The sequence below is a fragment of the Ovis aries genome, chromosome 15 (genome assembly GCF_016772045.2).
Source record: "Ovis aries strain OAR_USU_Benz2616 breed Rambouillet chromosome 15, ARS-UI_Ramb_v3.0, whole genome shotgun sequence".
Lineage (NCBI taxonomy): Eukaryota > Metazoa > Chordata > Mammalia > Artiodactyla > Bovidae > Ovis > Ovis aries.
This window is the reverse complement of record NC_056068.1, coordinates 28,308,189-28,326,667: the sequence shown is the minus strand read 5'-3', so window position 1 is coordinate 28,326,667 and position 18,479 is coordinate 28,308,189. Positions and strand designations below refer to the sequence as shown.

Here is an 18,479-nt window from a genome sequence, read left to right as displayed (position 1 = left end):
GGGGGTAGAAAGACCAGGGCACAGGAGGAAGGGAAGTCCAACAAGTTAGGGGGACTGGTGTCTGAACCAGGGAGGAGCAGTCACAGAGGGTGACCTCCAGATGGCATGACAGCACAGTGGGGCCAGCGACAGAGGCCGGAGTCAGGGCTGAGACACAGGTTGCAGGCAGGAGGCAGGGTGAGGGGTCAGACCCTGGGCTTCCTCAGGCGTCCAAGGTGAGGAGTTTCCAGGCGGGAGGCATGACAACTCCCAGTATGGAAAGCGCTCTTAGGAGTTGTGGAGCTGATGCTCACATATGGTTTGTTAAGCTGTCGGCTTTTCAACCCAACTTGTGGATTCGGGAATCAGCCACCTAGAGCTGCTCGCTGAGTGGGAAGACACTTATTTATTTTTGGCTGCCCTGGGTCTTCATTTCCGTGTGTGGGCTTTCTCTGGTTGCGACAAGCGGTGGGCTACTCTTGGGCTGCGGTCCGTAGGTGTCTCATTGTCGTGGCTTCTCTTGTTCTGGAGCACGGGCTATAGAGTGTGCGGGCTCAGTAATTGTGGCTTGTAGGCTTAGTTACCCTGAGGCACGTGGGATCTTCCTGGACCAGGAATCGAACCTGTGTCCCTGCATTGGCAGGTGGATTCCCAACCACTGGACGACCAGGGAGTCCTTGGGAAGACAGTTAAAGGCCTTGAGACAAGCAGTGGGGCAAGAACTGAGCCTAGGGGATAGCTCTTGTTTGGAGAAGAGGGAGGTGGAAGAAAATCTAGGCGCTTTTGAGGCTGGAAGGACAACCTCTGAGAAGACCAGACAGGCAGTGGCTGCAGATGTGTGTGCTACAACCTGCAGCGCATAGAGATGGTGAGGGTGCTGGACTGGGTCTGAGAAGGGGCCTCTGGGACACTGGAAAGGAAGATTTCTCGGAACAACACTCTGCCCAGCACATAAGGCAGGAGAACTTCCAGAGTATTACCCATCTCCACACCTCCCTCCCTTACTCTCTCTCTCTCGCTCTCTGAGTGGCTGCTTTTGAGTTTGCCTGGTGCTGTCTTGCTTGCAGGAGCTTTCTGGAACATTCCAGAGCATTCCTGAGCAGCCTTTCTCTCCATACAGATGGGGGACGAGAACCCCAGAGCCCAAGAGGGATTGCAGGTCGGTGTCTCAGAACCCCCAGGGCCTTGGGCTGCATCATGTCATGTCTCTCTGGGGCTAGCAATGACCCAGCTTCTGCTTCATGTTTTTTTTTCAGTTTACTTCTGGTGGGGCCACACAGGGGTCAATTACAAGGAGCCAAGAGAGAGCTGCCCCAGTCACGCTGTGCGCTGTGATGGAGTCGAGGACTGTAAGCTGAAGAGTGATGAGCTGGGCTGTGGTAAGGAGGTTGGGCCTGTGCGTGCGTTCGGGCGTGCACTCTGGGGGCTGCAAACTGGCTATCAGCTCAAACGGGAGGTGACGGACAGAGACCTGGAGGATCTGGGTTCTAGTCATAATAGACTGGGGTCTGGAACCTGGCTTTGGGTGTGTCTTGGGCAAATCACTTACCTTCTCTGGGCTTCAGTTTCTTAATTTGCAAAATGTGTGGACTGGACAAGATGAGTGCTTCTCAAATAAAATCTGATAGCTCCCAGCAAAGCAGAGCTGCTCTGCAGCTGGAGACAAGGGTGGGGTCCGAAGGCCTGTCCGTGTACCCCTTCTCTTCACCCAGCAGGTAACCTCTGACCTGCCACCTCTATGGTTTCATGAAGGTCAGTTTGTAAATGAAGCTGCAGATGAGACAAAGACCTCTTTAAGTGCTGTCCTCAGTGGTTTTTACAAGTGTCGTCTATGTACAGCCCTGGCGTGGGTGTCTGTGGGTACATAACCTGCCCCTTCCACCTGTGTGCATATGTGTGTTCTTGCCCATGACCACATCCATCTGTGACTGCACAGGTCTAGTGAGGACTCAGTTGGATCAAGGTTCCCCTTGTCACACTCTTATTTGGGCATGTCACTGCCCTCTTAGGGTAATGCCTTCTGGCAGTGCTCACCCCTTCTCCCAGCAAAGGCTCCTGGGTTCTGTTGAACAGAGAGCTCTCTGCTCCGCTCCAGCCCCTTGCCTTGGCTCTGCCCTCACCAAGCATCTTGGGCTCTGAGCACTGGCTGATGGCCATCCTGTCCCCAGCCAAGCTCCCAGACGTCTGCAAGGCCTCAGCAAGAAGCCTGGGGACAGGAGCATCTCAGAGCCTCGCTCAGTTCATTCCTCAAGAGCTTGGAGCCTCCCGGTGTTGAGGACCCACCTTGTCCTTTTCTTGACCGGCAGTGAGGTTTGACTGGGACAAGTCTCTGCTTAAAGTCTACTCTGGATCCTCCCATCAGTGGCTTCCCATCTGCAGTGACAGCTGGAATGACTCCTATTCGAAGAAGACCTGCCAGCAGCTGGGTTTCGAGAGGTACACCTTCCCCACCAGTCCTTGCTTCAGGGACGTCTCAGACTTTTCACACGGGCATCTCAGGCTCAATGAGGGTCACTCATACCAAGAAGACTCTTGGGGACCAGGGCTGAGGTCACGAGCTCATAGTGCCCTCAAGTTATTCAAAGGAACAGCATCCTGGGGAGCCCAGGTCTGGGGGCAAGATGTTTCCAGGAGGCCAAAGTAGTTATTAGCAGATTTGCAGCAGGATGGCACCCCATAGGGTTCTTTGCATCAAAGCACCCTTGTGCCCACGATCACATTCAATGGTCGTGGTGGCCTGTGAGGTGGGTGTGCATTTGGGCAGGTCTTGTCTTCTCCTCACATCTGATAACTAGCAGCTCAGGCTGGGCAAACCCTTCAGCGGACTCTGAGCAGCTGCAACTCGAGCTAGGACTCATCAAACGAAGAGTGAGATGGGCAGATGTGGCCAGGTAAAGTCCTTAGCACCTTTGACTCTAAAGATCTGAAACAGGAAGCTGGTACCAGTGGGTGGAGGAGGGAATGGGGTTTACCATGACCTTCCAGCTTGAAGGAGCCCTCCATTTTTGGCCACATAGTCACCTCCATACTCCCTTTTGGTCTGAGTTTCAAACCAAGTAGTTTGGGGGGGCGGTTCACTAATGTGTGTGAAGTTCTGGAGAGAGGGTTTATTAAGGATCTCACTGTGGGTTCTCTGCAGAAGAAGCACCTGGAAAACTAGGGCTTGGAGGCTAGGACTGAGAACCAGTTCTCTGCCCCCACATCAGAGTTCCGATCGTGAAAGATGACCTGGGTGACCTAGTTGGAAGATGACGGACATGGTTTATCATTGAGTTGTGTGACTTTATGCAAATGTGAACTTCCCTTGGACTTCAATAGACAGCGTCATTTATTCAAAGAATATTCATCGAGTTTTTATTATGTGCCAGACACCCAGACAAGATCCCTGTTGTGGGACAATCTCTGGTATGGTGTGGGCGAGAGAGGCTTTAACCAATAATCACAGGGCTGTGTGATGTGTAATGGAAAGAATATGTGGGAAGCATTATGTACACACAACAGAGAGGGTGCCTGACTGCACTTGGAGGTCAGCAGAGCAATGGAGGAAGAGCACCCACAAAGGCAAGCTTGCATGCAAGGGCGTCCCATGTCCTAGAAACGCACCACAGTGCCACACAGATAGCAGTCCATGGATCACACAGAGCAGAATCACCTGGGGTGCTTGTTAAAATGCACCCTGAAATCAAAATCTCTGGAATTAGGATTTCAAACACTTAACAACACCCCAGGGTGGTTCTTAGGCACACTCTGGTCTAAGGAGCTAAATGGTTCTCAGGCTTTAGTGTGCAAACCCATAACATGGAGTTCATTAAAATGAAGAGCATGGCTCAGCAGGTCTGGAGGGGATGCTGCTGCTGTGGGTCCATGGATCACAGTCCGGACAGGAAAGGGCTCAGTCCATGTTCCTCAAACTCCAGAGTGCAGCGGGATCACCTGGAGAGCCTGTTAAAACACAGAGCCAGAACTGTTGATTCAGCAGGTCTGAGACAGGGCCCCCAGATTTGCATTTGTAACAAATTCCCAGGCAGTGCTAACATTGTCCCCTGAGATGGGACCATATTTTCAAAACTACTGGGCTAGTGTGTAAGGCGAGTGGGGGGAGTAGTGGAATATGTGTGTGGGGTCTGAGACCATTGGATTTTAACTGCCTCTGGCCTCTGCAGCAGGGCTGGCTGGGACTCTCATGCAGGCTCGGGGACCAGGGGTGGGCGCTTTCTCAAGGTGGTTCATTCCTCTCCCTTCTCCTCCCTTGCAGTGCTTACTGGACAACCAAAGTGGCCAATAGGAATGTTGGCAGCAGTTTCTCAGTCTCCGAATTTAACTCCACCATCCAGGAGAGCACCTACACGTATGTGGGGTGGGCGTGGCTATCTGCTGCCTCCAGGAGTCCTTCGTGAATGTCCAGAGCATCTCAGAAACAGCTCTCGTTCACTACCTGCCTCCTGAGTTGGAAGTCATCAAAACTTGGTGCACAGAGCACCTCGAAGTCAGGGGGGCCCAAAGAATTTACCTGGTTGCCAAAGACAATGAATAAACCGTGGGGCCACTGATCAGCCTGATGTTAGGACTGAAAGCTGCTGCAGGGAGGGTGCTTGGGGTGGAGGGGGAGAAACATCGCTGGGGTGGCAGTGGGGAGGGGGAGTGCCAGGTGCAAGGAGTCAGGGGCAGGGAGGCCCATCTGGGGAGCTTCACCCTCTCTTCCCCGCTGGGCCTCGCCACCTGTCACTCTGCACTGCAGCTGCTCTGGTCCCAACGCCACTGGGTGGAGGGGGAAGGGGGGCTCTCCAACAGCTAGCAGTGTTTACCCTGGGGAGAGGAGAGAAGAAACCAGGCTGTGAGAGAAAAAGGCGTGGAGAGGGAAGGAAGGCAAATGAGCTTCCTCCTGGATTCCTGCTTTGTGCTGGGTGGTTCACGTGCTGCATCGCTGGCAGAGCGTTGAGCAAGTGTCAGAGGAGAGCTGAGCCACATGTTTAGCTGCAGAAAGATGCTGGGACAGTGAAGTCATGAGTTCAGAAGACATGACCTAGCCTGTATGTGCAACCTGCCACAGAAAAACTGGGAGATGGGGAGAAGAGTGGGGCTGGTTCGCACTAAGCCATCCCTGTCTCTAGAGAAAGCACAGGAAGGGTCTGTCCTACTGGGAGGGAGAAAGGTCAGAATCTCCACCTTCTTGTGCAAAGGGGATAGGATAGAACTTAGCAGGGGCCAATCATGGAAGCCTTCCTGGAGGCGGTGGCTGATGCACCCTTTTCTCAACTTTTGTATATTCTCCTGCAGGTCTGATTGCCCTTCCCAGCAGTATGTCGCTCTACAGTGTTCCCGTAAGAAGACACTCTTCCTCCTGGATTGTGGCCTGTGTGGGGTGGGAGTCAGGGGACAGAGGGATGGAGTCCCTGTGAGGAAGAGAGCCAACCCTGGGGATCAGAGCCAGAAAGAGGGGCTTGAGCAGCAGGCCTGTTTCAGGGCCAGGGTGCCTGCAAGTCATCTGGATAGACACTCTCAGGGCAGCATTTCCCCTTCTGACTCTGCCCAGCCCAGCAACCTCATCATTCAAGTGTCTTGGATTCTGGGCAGGGGGCAGAGGATTGAGAGAGCATGTCAGAGCTCATGGTAGGTGAAGAGCTGGTATTAAATCTTGGGTCTGACCACAGGGCCCAAACCGTTAACCAGTCCACGAGTGCTGTGTCCTCATGATGAACAGGTGGGGTGCCCCCCTGAGCAAGTGGGCACAGTGCTATGGACAGAGCCCCCTCAGACCCCCGCTGGCTCTTCACTCTCTCCTCCTTCAAAGAGAAAGGAAACTCTGTGCATGATCTCAGGGGATGACTCACTCTGGAACATGTTTGGAAATGTTCCCCTGGGGCACAGGGTCCCCAACAGCACTAAATGACCCCTGAGAAACCATGTGAGCACCAACTACTTGTGCATCATGGGAAGGAATTTTCTTCTTCGTTTTGAAATGATCCAAATCACATTGCTCATCAGTTCAGGGTTGTGTTAGACTTGGTCTGTTTTCCAAAGCTCTTGACAGCAGCCCTGGGGTTCACCATTGTGACCCTAACGCCTGGCACATCACCCAAAGCAGGGGGTGCTTAGGAAGCATTTGTTGAATTACTAGAACAATAAATGAGTGGGAGGAAAGAGGATATTTCCTAGGATCAGACTTTCTACTGGATGATCCCAGAAAGCTAACCCACCATGTGGGAGCTCTGTGTTGGCGGAAAATAGCTGTGCCGAATCAGATTAAGTGGGCAAAGCGGCCTCCGTGGGTGGGTGGGTGGTGCCCTCATGCCTGAGCTTCTCTGGGCCTAGGAGCACGGTAGCAGCTCTAAGAAAAGCCGACTTCATAGTTCATCTCTTCGGCTTCTCTCCAGACTGTGGACTGAGGGCCATGACCGGGCGGATCGTGGGAGGGGCACTGGCCCCAGAAAGCAAGTGGCCTTGGCAAGTTAGCCTGCAGTTCTCCCATACCCACATTTGTGGGGGCACGCTGATCGATGCCCAGTGGATTCTCACCGCTGCCCACTGCTTCTTTATGTAAGTGCCCGAGGGCGCCATGATGAGACGCGGCTGAGGGTCTGGACGCCAGGAAGGGCTGAGGGCAGACTGACTTCTCTCTGTGGAGGGGGACTTTGGTTGCAAGCCTGGCCCCGAGGACTGGGTGGCACATGTGTGGTGAGGACCACGATTCGGTCCTGGGAGTATGAATTGGGGTTACTTATCCTGAGCTAGTGCAGAGTGAGAAAATACCATTGCTGGCTTCAGGGGAGAGAGAGGGGAAGGTAGACAGGAGGAATTGGGAGCCTGCCCTAAAGAACAGGGTGAAATAAAGAGGTTTGGGGCTTGTGGCTGCTTTCAAACCTGGAAGTTACAGAAGAGGAGCTGGAGACATTGGGAATGCTGTCCCGGAAACTGCGGGCAGGACAGAGCAGTCAGCTTTCAACAGGCACCAGCCAGGCTTGTCCTTCGAGTTGGTGGACAGGAAAGGGCTGGGAGATGAGGCCTCAAGGGCACCAGCTTCCCCAGCAGTGAGTCTTCAGTGGGTCACTTTGTCCTGTCGAAAGCCTCATTTCTGCTGAGAATACTACCACTGAGATGCGTCCCGTCCACTTCACTGGATCCTTGGTGGCATCCAGAGGAGACAGTGGGGCCAGTGGTTCCAGAAGTCTTACTCGTCTCCTCCCATTCTCCATTTTAAAATTTTATTTATTTATTCATTTATGGCTCCACTGGGTCGTCATTGCTGCATGTGGGCTTTCTCTAGTTTCAGCGAGCCGGGGCTACTCTCTAGTTGAGATGCATGGGCTTCTCATTGAGGTGGCTTCTCTTGCTGCGGAGCAGTGCTGGGGCTTCAGTAGCTGTGGCACATGGAGTTGTGGTTCCCAGGCTTTAAAGCGCAGGCTCAACAGATACGGCACATGGGCTTAGCTGCTCCTCGGCATGTGGGATCTTCCTGGACCGGGGATCGAACCTGTGTCTCCTGTATTGTGGCTTTACCACTGAGCCACCAAGGAAGCCCCCATTTTCTATTGTAAGGTACAGAACCACCAGTTCAGAACAGCTTTCTGAAAGTAGAGGATTGTTCTAGACCCCTGGGCTAAGATAGAGTGCCCCCTCCAGAGGTCACTTCATCCATCCTCCTGCCTCCAAGCTGGTGCTCTGGCTGAAGCTCCTTGTGTGCAGCAGATGTTGCCAGGACCTCTGCCAGGTGGTAACTGGCCCGTGCTCTCTGTGGCTTTGGCAGTACCCGGGAGAAGATCCTGGAGGGCTGGAAGGTGTACGTGGGCACCAACGACCTGCACCACCTGCCCGAGTCAGCCTCCGTCGCCCAGATCATCATCAACAGCAACTACTCAGATGACCAGGATGACTATGACATCGCCCTCATGCGGCTCTCCAAGCCCCTGACCCTGTCCGGTGAGTGAGCCCCCTGCTCAGCCAGCACCCCTCGGTGCCGAGCCTTTGCACTTAGCAGCATCCACAAACCCATCCCAGGGTCCAGAGCTTCAGCATGGCAGATGTCAGTCTTCGAGATCATTTGGTGGAACTCTGTATTACAGTTGGGAGAACTGAGACCGGGAGGTTGGAAATAAACTTGCCCCAGTGACTCCTCTTCTATTGCAAGTTGGTGACAGAGCCAGGGTTTACGTACTGGGCTTCATTAAGATAAACAGATCGAATTGTTTCACTGGTATATCCAGCACTTAACAGAGGCCAGACACCATGGTAAGTGTTTTACATCTACAATTTCATATTCTCTTCACTACCAGATCCTGTGAAGCAGGTACTATTATTAGCTTCATTTTCCCTTTGAGAAGACCTTTAGAGAGAGAGAATTTCCCGAGGTCATGAAGTAATAAGGAGCAGCTTCAGGACTGGGTCCAGGTGGGTCTGCCTCACAGGCAATGTTCTTCCCACGCTGCTCTGTGCTGGCAAATTGCCAACACCGAAGTTGCAAACACAAGCAAAATACCTACGCAACCAAACAGCCAACTGCTCAAAGGATGGAGCTGAGACCTTGAGAACTAAATGGGGCTACAGAAAGGAAATGCTACCTAAATTCTCAGGAGGAGATCAGTTTTCGTTCATTAGTTCATCCGCGCATTTGTTCAGGTATCAAATACAGTGTGTACTACCTAGCGGCTCTGCAGTTCCCCTGCAAAGAGAACAACAGCCGCTTAGAAGCTAGTGATGTGATGTCAGGGGCCACCGCGGGAGCGGGTACGGCGGCACAGATGTGGGCACCTAATCAGTCTTGGCAGGCTAGAGAGGCTTCCGGAAGCCTCGGAGGGCTCTCTGGTTAGTCCAGCCTTTCTGGCGCTCTGGGCCTGTGAGCTGGCCTTTCCTGGCACATTAATTGCGGAGGCGGGGTTGGTCCTGAGTCAGAGCAGATAGCTCGTCAGAGTGGTGTGGGGAGGAGTCCAATCCCCAACACAAGATTCGGTTGGGTGGGGCCAATCCAGAGCCACGCCCACCTCCAGCCACGCCCACGCTGCGGGCCCTCTCTGCCCTCTGCCTGCCACCCCCCACCCCCCACCCCGCCCCCAACATCCTTGTCTGCGGAGCCTCGGACTGTGAGGGGAGGGGTGCCCTACTGCCCCTGCCTTGCCCCCCTCATGCACACATAAAAGGGGGCAGGCAGTCTGCAGGACCAAAACAGGCCTTCCCAACCTTGTCAAACACAGACTCCATTTGGCTAACCATCCGGACCTCGTTTGCCATCAACCCAAACCCCCATTAATATTATCTGAAATTCCAAATCTAATTAAATAATTTGTAAAATGAAATTTAAGTTATTATAGCATTATATATGCTTTTCAGACTACAGCAGTCCCTCCCTATACTCTGATAGCCACCCCTCCCTGCCCTTCACTTCTGGTCAAGAAGCATCTTTGTAGCATCATAAATCACAGCTAGGATTTATGTAGTCCTGAGGTCAGACCATGTGCCCTGGTTTTTGGTTTAGAAATCAGAGCAGATTTTCTTAAACTGCCTGGTAGACTGAGCACTTTGAAGTCACTGTACTAGCTGAGAAAGCTTGTGGAAACTCACGGATAAATTTAATTACTCTATAAAAACACAAGTAGATATATACTAGTGTTACATGTTTTTAAGACTGTATGTCTCCAAAATAGGTATAGACTAATTTTTTTTTTGCTATACAGTAGGTTCTTGTTATTTGTTTTTTAAATTAATTTATTTGTTTATTGAAAGATAATTGCTTTACAGAATTTTGTTGATTTCTGTCAAACCTCAACATGAATCAGCTATAGGTATACATATATCCCCTTCCTTTTGAACTTCCCTTCCATCTCCTGCCCCATCCCACCCCTCTAGGTTGATACAGAGCCCCTGTTTGAGTTTCCTTAGCCATACAGAAAATTCCCATTGGCTTATCTATTTTACATATGGTAATGTAAGTTTCCATGTTACTCTCTCCATACATCCCTCCCTCTCCTCCCTTCTCCACAGGTCCATAAGTCTATTCTCTACATCTGTTTCTCCATTGCTGCCCTGCAAGTAAATTCTTCAGTACCATTTTTCTAGATTCCATATATATGCATTAGAATATGATATTTATCTTTCTCTTTCTGACTCCACTCCATATAATAGGTTCTAAGTTTATCCATCTCATCAGAACTGACTCAAAGTCATTCCTTTTTATGGCTGAGTAATATTCCATTGTGTATATGCACCACAGCTTCTTTATCCATTCATCTGTCGATGGACATCTAGGTTGCTTCCATGTTCTAGCTATTGTAAATAGTGCTGCAGTGAACAATGGGATATATGTGTCTTTTTCAATTTTGGTTTCCTCAGGGTATATGCCTAGGAGTGGAATTGCTGGGTCATATGGTTGGGCATGACTGAAGCAACTTAGCAGCAGCAGCAGCATGGTGGTTTTATTCCTAGTTTTTTAAGGAATCTCCATACTGTTTTCCATAGTGGCTGTATCAATTTACATTCCCACCAGCAGTGCAAGAGCATTCCCTTTTCTCCACATCCTCTCCAGCATTTATTGTTTGTAGACTTTTTGATGATGGCCATTCTGACCAGTATGATGTGATATCTCATTGTAGTCTTGATTTGCATTTCTCTAATTATGAGCAATGTTGAGCATCTTTTCATGTGTTTGTTAGCCATCTGTATGTTTTCTTTGGAGAAATGTTTGTTTTTCTGGTATTGAGTTGTATGAGCTGCTTGTATATTTTGGAAATTAACCCTTGGTCAGTTGTTTCATTCACTATTATTTTCTTGCATTCTGAGGGTTGTCTTTTCACCTTGCATATAGTTTCCTTTGCTGTGCAAAAGCTTTTTAGTTAATCAGGTCCCACTTGTTTACTTTTGTTTTTATTTCCATTACTTGAGGAGATGGGTCATAGAGTATCTCGCTTTGATTTATGTCATCAAGTGTTCTGCCTATGTTTTCCTTTAAGAGTTTTGTTTCTGGTCTTACATTTAGGTCTTTAATCCATTTTGAGTTTATCTTTGTGTATGGTGTTAGGAAGTGGTCTAATTTCCTTCTTTTACATGTAGCTGTCCAGTTTTTCCAGCACCATTTACTGAAGAGGCTGTCTTTGCCTCACTGTATAGTCTTGCCTCCTTTGTCAAAAATAAGGTACCCATAGGTGCATGGGTTTATTTCTTGGCTTTCTATCTTGTACCATTGGTCTATATTTCTGTTTTTGTGCCAGTGCCGTACTGTCTTGATGACTGTAGCTTTGTAGTATAATCTAAAGTCAGGAAGCTTGATTCCTCCAGCTCCATTCTTCTTTCTTTCTCTTTCTTCTTTCTCAAGACTGCTTTGGCTATTCAGGGTCTTTTGTGTTTCCATATGAATTGTGAAATTTTTTGTTCTAGTTCTATGAAAAATGTCATTGGTAATTTGACAGGGATTGCATTGAATCTGTAGAATGCATTTGATAGTATAGTCATTTTCACAATATTGATTCTTCCTACCCAGGAACATGGAATATCTCTCCATCTGTTTATGTCATCTTTGATTTCTTTCATCAGTGTCTTATAATATTCTGTGTACAGTTCTTTCATCTCCTTAGGTAAGTTTATTCCTAAATATTTAGTTCTTTTTGTTGCAATGGTGAATGGGATTGACTTCTTAATTTCTGTTTCTGACTTTATATTGTTAGTATATAGAAATGCAAGTGATTTCTGTGTATTGATTTTATATCCTGCAACTTTGCTAAATTCACTGATTAGCTCTAGTAATTTTCTGTTACTATCTTTAGGGTTTTCTATGTACGGTATCATGTCATCTGCAAACAGTGAGAGATTTACTTCTTCTTTTCTGATCTGGATTCCCTTTATTTCTTTCACTTCTCTGATTGCTGCAGCTAGGACTTCCAGAGCTATGTTGAATAATTTGGGGGAAAGTGGACACCCTTGTCTTGTTCCTGATCTTAGAAGGAATGCTTTCAGAGGCATAGACTATTTTAAGTCATATTTTGTGGTTTTGGTTGTTAATTAGTGCCATGCCTTCATTTATTTTTTGTTTACACTCTAGCAGATAAATGTGTTAGACTCCCAATTTATAGGAAAAAAATTTTACATTTATCCTCCCTCCCTCCCTCTCTGCCCCCTCCCTCCCTTCCTCCTTCCCTCCTCCTCCTTCCTAAGAGCACTTTATATGTATCAGGCACAACTCTAGGTACAGGAATCTGCAGCATGCATGACAGTTATGAACATGGCAAATATCCTCTTCAGGGCTTCCTCAGTGGCTCAGGGGTAAAGAATCTGCCTGTAATGCAGGAGACGTAGGGTCATGAGACTTTGATACCTGAGTCATGAAAATCCCCTGGAGAAGAAAATGGCAACCCACTCCAGCATTCTTGTTTGGGAAATCCCTTGGACAGAGGCGTCTGGTGGGCCACAGTCCATAGGGTCGCAAAAGGGTCAGACTAAGCGACTAAACAACAGCAAATATCCTTTCTATCAACTCTTTTCTTCTTGTAAACTGGTCGATGCCCTAATCCACAGGGGAACACTAGTCCTCAGAGCGAACTTAGGAACTGATACACAGTAGCACCTTCTATACGATTCTGAGTGCAGGAGCGAGTGAGCAGCAGTTTAGTGGGCTGTGCCTCTAGGGATTCACTCTTCCCACTTGGAGAGGTTGTCTCACCCTGGAGGGAGAGTTTCAGGCCCTGGCTAACTAGGGGTGCCCTCTCCAGACCAAGCAGGACCCACCACTGACACATCATGGCAATAATACCTGGCATTTAGCCGGTGCTGCATCTTGCTCTGGGGGACAGATGTGGAAGAGACTCAGCGAGGACAGCTGCTCTTGGAGTGGAGACACCCTCAGCCACCCAGTGTCAGCTTGGCACAGGGAAGCTCCAAGGCACATGTATATGCCCACATGGCGCCCACTGACAAGTCAGTATGTCTGGGGGACTCTGAGTATGCTGAAGACTGGAGGGTCAAGATGAAGTGACTGAGTTTCTTGCCTGGTCAATTGAAGGCCTTGAAAGATTCAGGAGCACCCTATGGGGAAGGAGGATGTCCTAGGATGTTGGTACTCCTGTCCCTCCACACACCCCTCCAAAACCTCCAGCCTCTTCCCTTCGCTGACGTCTTGAGGTCTTGTTGCAGCTCATGTCCACCCTGCCTGCCTCCCCATGCACGGACAGACCTTCGGCCTCAATGAGATCTGCTGGATCACAGGCTTTGGCAAGACCAAGGAGACAGATGGTGAGAGGCAGATGCTAGACTCTGTGTGTGTGTGTGTGTGTGTGTGTGTGTGTGTGTTTGACTTATACATGTGTTTCTTTTCTTTTTTCTTTTACTTGTATTTTTTTGTGGCTTTTATTTTTAGGCCATAAGTTTTGTTTCTTCAGGATCTTCTGGGGTATCTTTTTCTTCTGTGCAACCTCCACTTCTGGTTTAGGAAAATCTGCCCTTTTTTTAGTAAGGATCATCTCCATGTGGCAGGGAGAGCTCATGTATGGGTTGATTCGACCCATAAGGTCTGTAAGTCCTGTGCTCCATCTTGAGGGCTTTGCTCACTTGGGTGTGCTCAATGACCAGAGAATCTGTATCTAAGCCCTTAAGTTCAGCATTACTCTCTGTATTTTTGAGCACTTGCTGTAAAAACTCAGCACTCTTCTTGGGCCACTGATTCTTTCTAGCCCCACTGTTTGACCTGAGCACACGTATCAGCTCCATTATTGTGACGATGGAATGGAACATGCTGATTCTTCAAAGTGACACCCTTCAGATACTTCATGGTTTTTCAGATATGCATACCTTTAATGGCCTGGGCAGTTTCATCAGTGTTCTTAGAGTGAACATGAGGATTTGAACCTCTTGATTTGCACAATTTTGTGGTGTTTTCTGGATCAAGTGACTAGTGAACCATTTTTAGAGGTCACCTCAGGTTGCTTATCAGAAAAACTATACATGTGCTTCTGTGTATGGGGTGATATGTAGGGGTATAGAGATGAGGGTCTACCTAGATGAGGGTTTGGGTATATAGATTCATGGGCCTGGATGTGAATGTGTATATATATACACCTGCATATACATCAAAGCCAGGCTTCCCTGGTGGTTCAGTGGTAAAGAGTCTTCTGGCAATGCAGCACACACAGGTTCAAACCCTGGGTTGGGAACATGCCCTGGAGGACGGCATGGCAAGCCACTCCAGTATTCTTGCTGGGAATTCTTGCATGGACAGAGGAGCCTGGTGGGCTATCAGGCCGTAGGGTTGCAAAGAGTTGGGCATGACTGAAGTGATAGCATGCATGCAAGTGCGCTATAGGGTAAGCACTGGGTTGGGCATTTTTGCCTAATTTGGGGTCCGGAAGCCTACTGGTGATGATCAGGGGGGGCTTTTGGCAATGGTTACAATGGGACTCAGTCAGTTTTGGAGGTGGCCTTGGTTCTGGGCTCCATGTCTGTGGCCTTGGTGCAAAGCCTTGCACCTGTGATCTTGGGATAGGACTCCACAGATTATCTTAATAACCTCATCTAGAAAGAGTCAATAGACTGAGCCTAAAGCTATAGTTGATGAAGAAATGAAGAAGCAGCAGCCACTCATTCTGGCTGGAAGAGGGGGCCCTTTGGTCCTTTTGTGATGTGGCCTACTTTGTTTTTGTCTGGGCTGAAACAAGGTTAGAAAGTGGTTTGGTCTTCCCTCACTTCATCGTGATTACTGGGCGGCCTTATCTGGTGTCAGTTCTGTCGGACTGTGGATACTGGGCAGGAAAGCACAGCAGTCAGCTGGCCTTACCGTGAGACTCGTGAGGCTGGCCGCTGCAGGTGTCAAGACCTTGCTCGTGGGATGAAGTGACTGGCTGGGAGCAGCCTTGTTCTGACCTTAGCTCTCTAACTGACTACCTGGGTGACTGTGCACGCCTGCCCAGTCGCTTCAGTCGTGTCTGACTCTCCGCAACCCTATGGACTGTAGCCCACCAGGCTCCTCTGTCCATGGGATTCTCCAGGCAAGAATACTGGCGTGGGTAGCCATGTGCTCCTCCAGGGGATCTTCCTGACCCAGGGATCAAACCTGCATCTCTTATGCCTCCTGCATTGGCAGGTGGGTTCTTACCACTAGTGCCACCCGAGACTGTGGGCAAGTCCTTCTTCAGCCCCAGATTTCTCCTTCTGTAAGTGGGTTCACCACACCTGCTCTCCTTAAAGCACATCATTTAAAGCACCCAAAGGCAAATGAAGTGATCTCTTGTGTTGACTGAAAAGTTCTTTCGGGTTTTCCGTTCAATCTTTTCTGTTTTGAATACAGAAAAGCATTGTGCGCATGTCAGGCAGCCTGATAGGCTTGTGTGTTTGTCTCTGTGTGTGTGTCTCTGTTCTGTGTAGTGATTTGTGTCTGATGTGAGGCTGTGTGTGCCCCTGTGACGTGGGTGGCCCACCATGGGAATGGTGCCCTCCGCGCCTGGAAGGTTGCCAGTCTGGGGCCTGGGCTGGGCGGCTGGAAGGCCTCAGAGCCTCCCGGAGTCTCACTCCCTTCCCACCCTCTCTCTCCTCCACCCCACTGCGCTGAAGAGAGGACTTCCCCTTTTCTCCGGGAGGTGCAGGTCAACCTCATTGATTTCAAGAAGTGCAACGACTACTTGGTCTACGACAGCTACCTTACCCCGAGGATGATGTGCGCGGGGGACCTGCGAGGAGGCAGAGACTCCTGCCAGGTGGGCTTGCTTCTGCGTGGGGCTCAGGTCCTGGGACCCAGAGGGAAGGGAGGAGAGTCGGGGGCCCACCGTTTCCTGCGCAAGGGCCACCTTTCCCACACTGCTGATGTGCATGCTCCCTCACAGGGAGACAGCGGGGGGCCTCTGGTCTGCGAGCAGAACGGCCGCTGGTACCTGGCAGGAGTCACCAGCTGGGGCACGGGCTGCGGCCAGAGGAACAAACCCGGCGTGTACACCAAGGTGACCGAAGTGCTCCCCTGGATATACAGCAAGATGGAGGTGAGAGCCCTGCTGGGGGCATGCTCCTGGCAGGCAGGGACCCCCAAAGGTGGGGTGCCTGGAAGCGAGCCTGGCCTTTCCCCAGGGTCTCAGCCAGGTCTCCACACCGCCTGCCTTTGGGGGGTGTTCAAAAGTTGCCAGGAGAGGACAGGACAGGTGTCAAATGTTAGCCAACCCTAGCTGCCTGGACTTCTTCCCCTCCTTTTCCTCCTGCAAAACAGAGCTCAGAGGGTTGGAAAGGGGCGAGGGCCGGCCCCCAGGATCCCTCTCCTCTCCCCAGCGATGGACAGTTGTGAATTCACACACGGAGTTGGGGAGGCCTCCCCTCCTTGGCAGGAGGTTGGTCTCCCAGGAAACTGGGCATCGGGAAGGAGAGGTCTACCCCACCTCTGCTGACCCAGTCCAGCCCCTGCCTCCCCTGGACCCCCATCCTTCCTGTAGCTGTGCCCGCCCTTCCCTTCTCCACCCAGGCAGTGAGAGCTCGGGTAGAGGTGGGGAAGTCTGCTCTGGAAATCCAGGGTAGCGGGTCTCTAAGAAACCACTTCCATCTTGTCCCCTTGGCTGCCCCTCTTCTCTGAGGGGCAGTGCCCGGTGGCAGCTGGGCTGAACTTTAGGCTCTGAGCCCGCATCCTGCCCTGTGCACACCCAGCCCAGCTCCACTCTGTTCTCTCTCTTCTCGTCCTCAGAGGGAGGTGCGCTTCCGGAAATCATAAGCAGCTGTCCTGCGCCAGCTCACAGAGTCCGCCGTGAAGACTCTGGCCAAAGGGACCAGGCCATTTGCAACCTCCTCTGGGCTAAAGGCCACCAGACACCATCGCTACTGCCACCTCCACTGTCTGCTGCCTCTGTGAATACACACGTGTGTATGTTTACATGTGTGTGTCACTGCTCTCCCAAGGTCCTCAGAAATCAGGAGAGCTGTCAGCTCTTCCCAAACCCCCGGCTGGAAATCACCTGAAGACAACCGTTTGGGCCCCGTGAGGGGTTCCCCGACACGGAAGTGTCCGTCACGGATGGAGGAGGCGGAGCCCAGGGATGGTCTGGAAGGCCACGTCAGGAACTCTTGTTTCCGACCCTCACTGGAGACTAGTCTAGAACAGGCAGCCCCCTGTGGCCCAGCCATCACCGCCAGCAAGGGACAGTATCAGATTTCACAGAGTGCCTAGACCGCCTCTAGTGGGAAGATCTTCCCGTTGACCGTCGGCCCATCCCGCCCAGTCTCGGCCCTCTCGCTGGATGCCGAGAGGGGCCGCGCCGTGGCTGTGCATGCTGATCACTCAGCACAGGGCTTACTGTCTTCGTCCGGTCACAGGCTGTTGGAGGCAAACTTCATTTCATTTTTATATTCAAGTAATGGAAATAAATGTATTATTTAAAGGTTCTCCCAAAATTCCAGGAGCCAAGAGAGCTAGCCACTCAATCACCCCAAGCACTCTGAGGGACTCTTGGCAGCTGTGTCCCCCTGGCATCCTGTGGAATGCTCTTGGCCTCAAGGGGCCAGATTAAGGGGCCCTTTGAGATACTCAGAGAAGCAAATCCATCACCAAGACGGCCACGCTGCTGCTGTATCTGAGGGCTATATCCAAAGGAACCGATGCTGCTTCTCTGTTGGCCCAGGATGTCCTGGAACTTTGGAATTTCTTCTCAGCTTTCCTCATCTTTCACCTTCTCAGGGACACAGTGTTGCCATGGAAACTGCCTCAGAGAGAAAGCTGACTCTGTCCCCAGGCTGCTTCCAAACTGCTTTTAGGAAGGATCCGAGTTGCCGCTCCTGCTGGACATCAGTGAGTCTGGCCTCTGAGTCAGCTGAAGTCCCGGATCTTCCGCATCCTTTTCTCTGGGGCACTTGGTCCTCCCGCTGTCTCCTGCCTCCCTTGGGCCTATCTGGTGATGCTATGACTCCCAGAAGCGGGGTCGGAGCAGATCAGCCCAGCCCAGCTCAGGCAGGTGGCTGCTTGGGGGATAGACTGTTCTGGAAGAGCAGCTGGGATTGGCTAGCATGGCTCGGAAGGTTCTGAGGGGGCTGGTGATGTGTTATCAAGGCTGGGGTTGGGAACAGTGTTCATGTCCACAGCACCCCAGCAGTGATCTTCAACAATAAAAACTGTGTGACCCGAAAATTGGTCATTGGATGTTTCAGTGGTACCCTGGGTAGAAAACTGAGGCTGTCTACCCAGATGCTCAGGCATCCTCAGTTTAGTTCTTAGTTTGGGTTCCTCAGCTTTGGGTTCTGCTCATTTAATCATGATTCATTTATTTATTCACTTACCCACCATACTGGTGCCTGCCCTGTACCAGGAACTTATACCAGGCCCAGGAGGTACAAAAGCAACAGTGGTCCTCAGGAACTCAAGGTCATGACCCAGTGTGATGGAAGCTGTGATTCAGTGTGGACACTGTGCCTGGAACACAGCTGGCAGCCTCACCAAGGAGGTCAGGGAAGGCTTCCCAGAGGAGGTGAGGTTTGAAATGACTCTTAAAGAGTACGTAAGTCTTCACCAAGCAGATGGGTGGGGGAAGAGCAGTCCAGCAGTCCTTTTTGCCTCCTTCCTCTTTCTC

The 18,479-nt window shown here is 50.8% G+C and overlaps 1 protein-coding gene across 2 annotated transcripts in view; it reads left to right on the top strand.

Annotated features, from left to right (window-relative positions):
• The window catches only part of TMPRSS13 (transmembrane serine protease 13), a 33,182-nt gene extending 15,142 nt beyond the window's left edge, over window positions 1-18,040 (top strand). The window contains exons 4-14 of one of the 2 annotated variants that reach the window (XM_042232686.1): window positions 1,100-1,138; window positions 1,236-1,358; window positions 2,286-2,415; window positions 4,235-4,327; window positions 5,257-5,300; window positions 6,354-6,516; window positions 7,724-7,896; window positions 13,090-13,188; window positions 15,499-15,641; window positions 15,768-15,920; window positions 16,607-18,040. In XM_042232686.1, the coding sequence (XP_042088620.1) occupies window positions 1,100-1,138; window positions 1,236-1,358; window positions 2,286-2,415; window positions 4,235-4,327; window positions 5,257-5,300; window positions 6,354-6,516; window positions 7,724-7,896; window positions 13,090-13,188; window positions 15,499-15,641; window positions 15,768-15,920; window positions 16,607-16,633 (1,187 nt within the window). In that variant the 3' untranslated portion in view covers window positions 16,634-18,040. The remainder of the gene's footprint in view (window positions 1-1,099; window positions 1,139-1,235; window positions 1,359-2,285; window positions 2,416-4,234; window positions 4,328-5,256; window positions 5,301-6,353; window positions 6,517-7,723; window positions 7,897-13,089; window positions 13,189-15,498; window positions 15,642-15,767; window positions 15,921-16,606) is intronic. The other variant, XM_012095513.4, reaches the window with a different exon arrangement.
• Window positions 18,041-18,479: the final 439 nt, after the last annotated feature.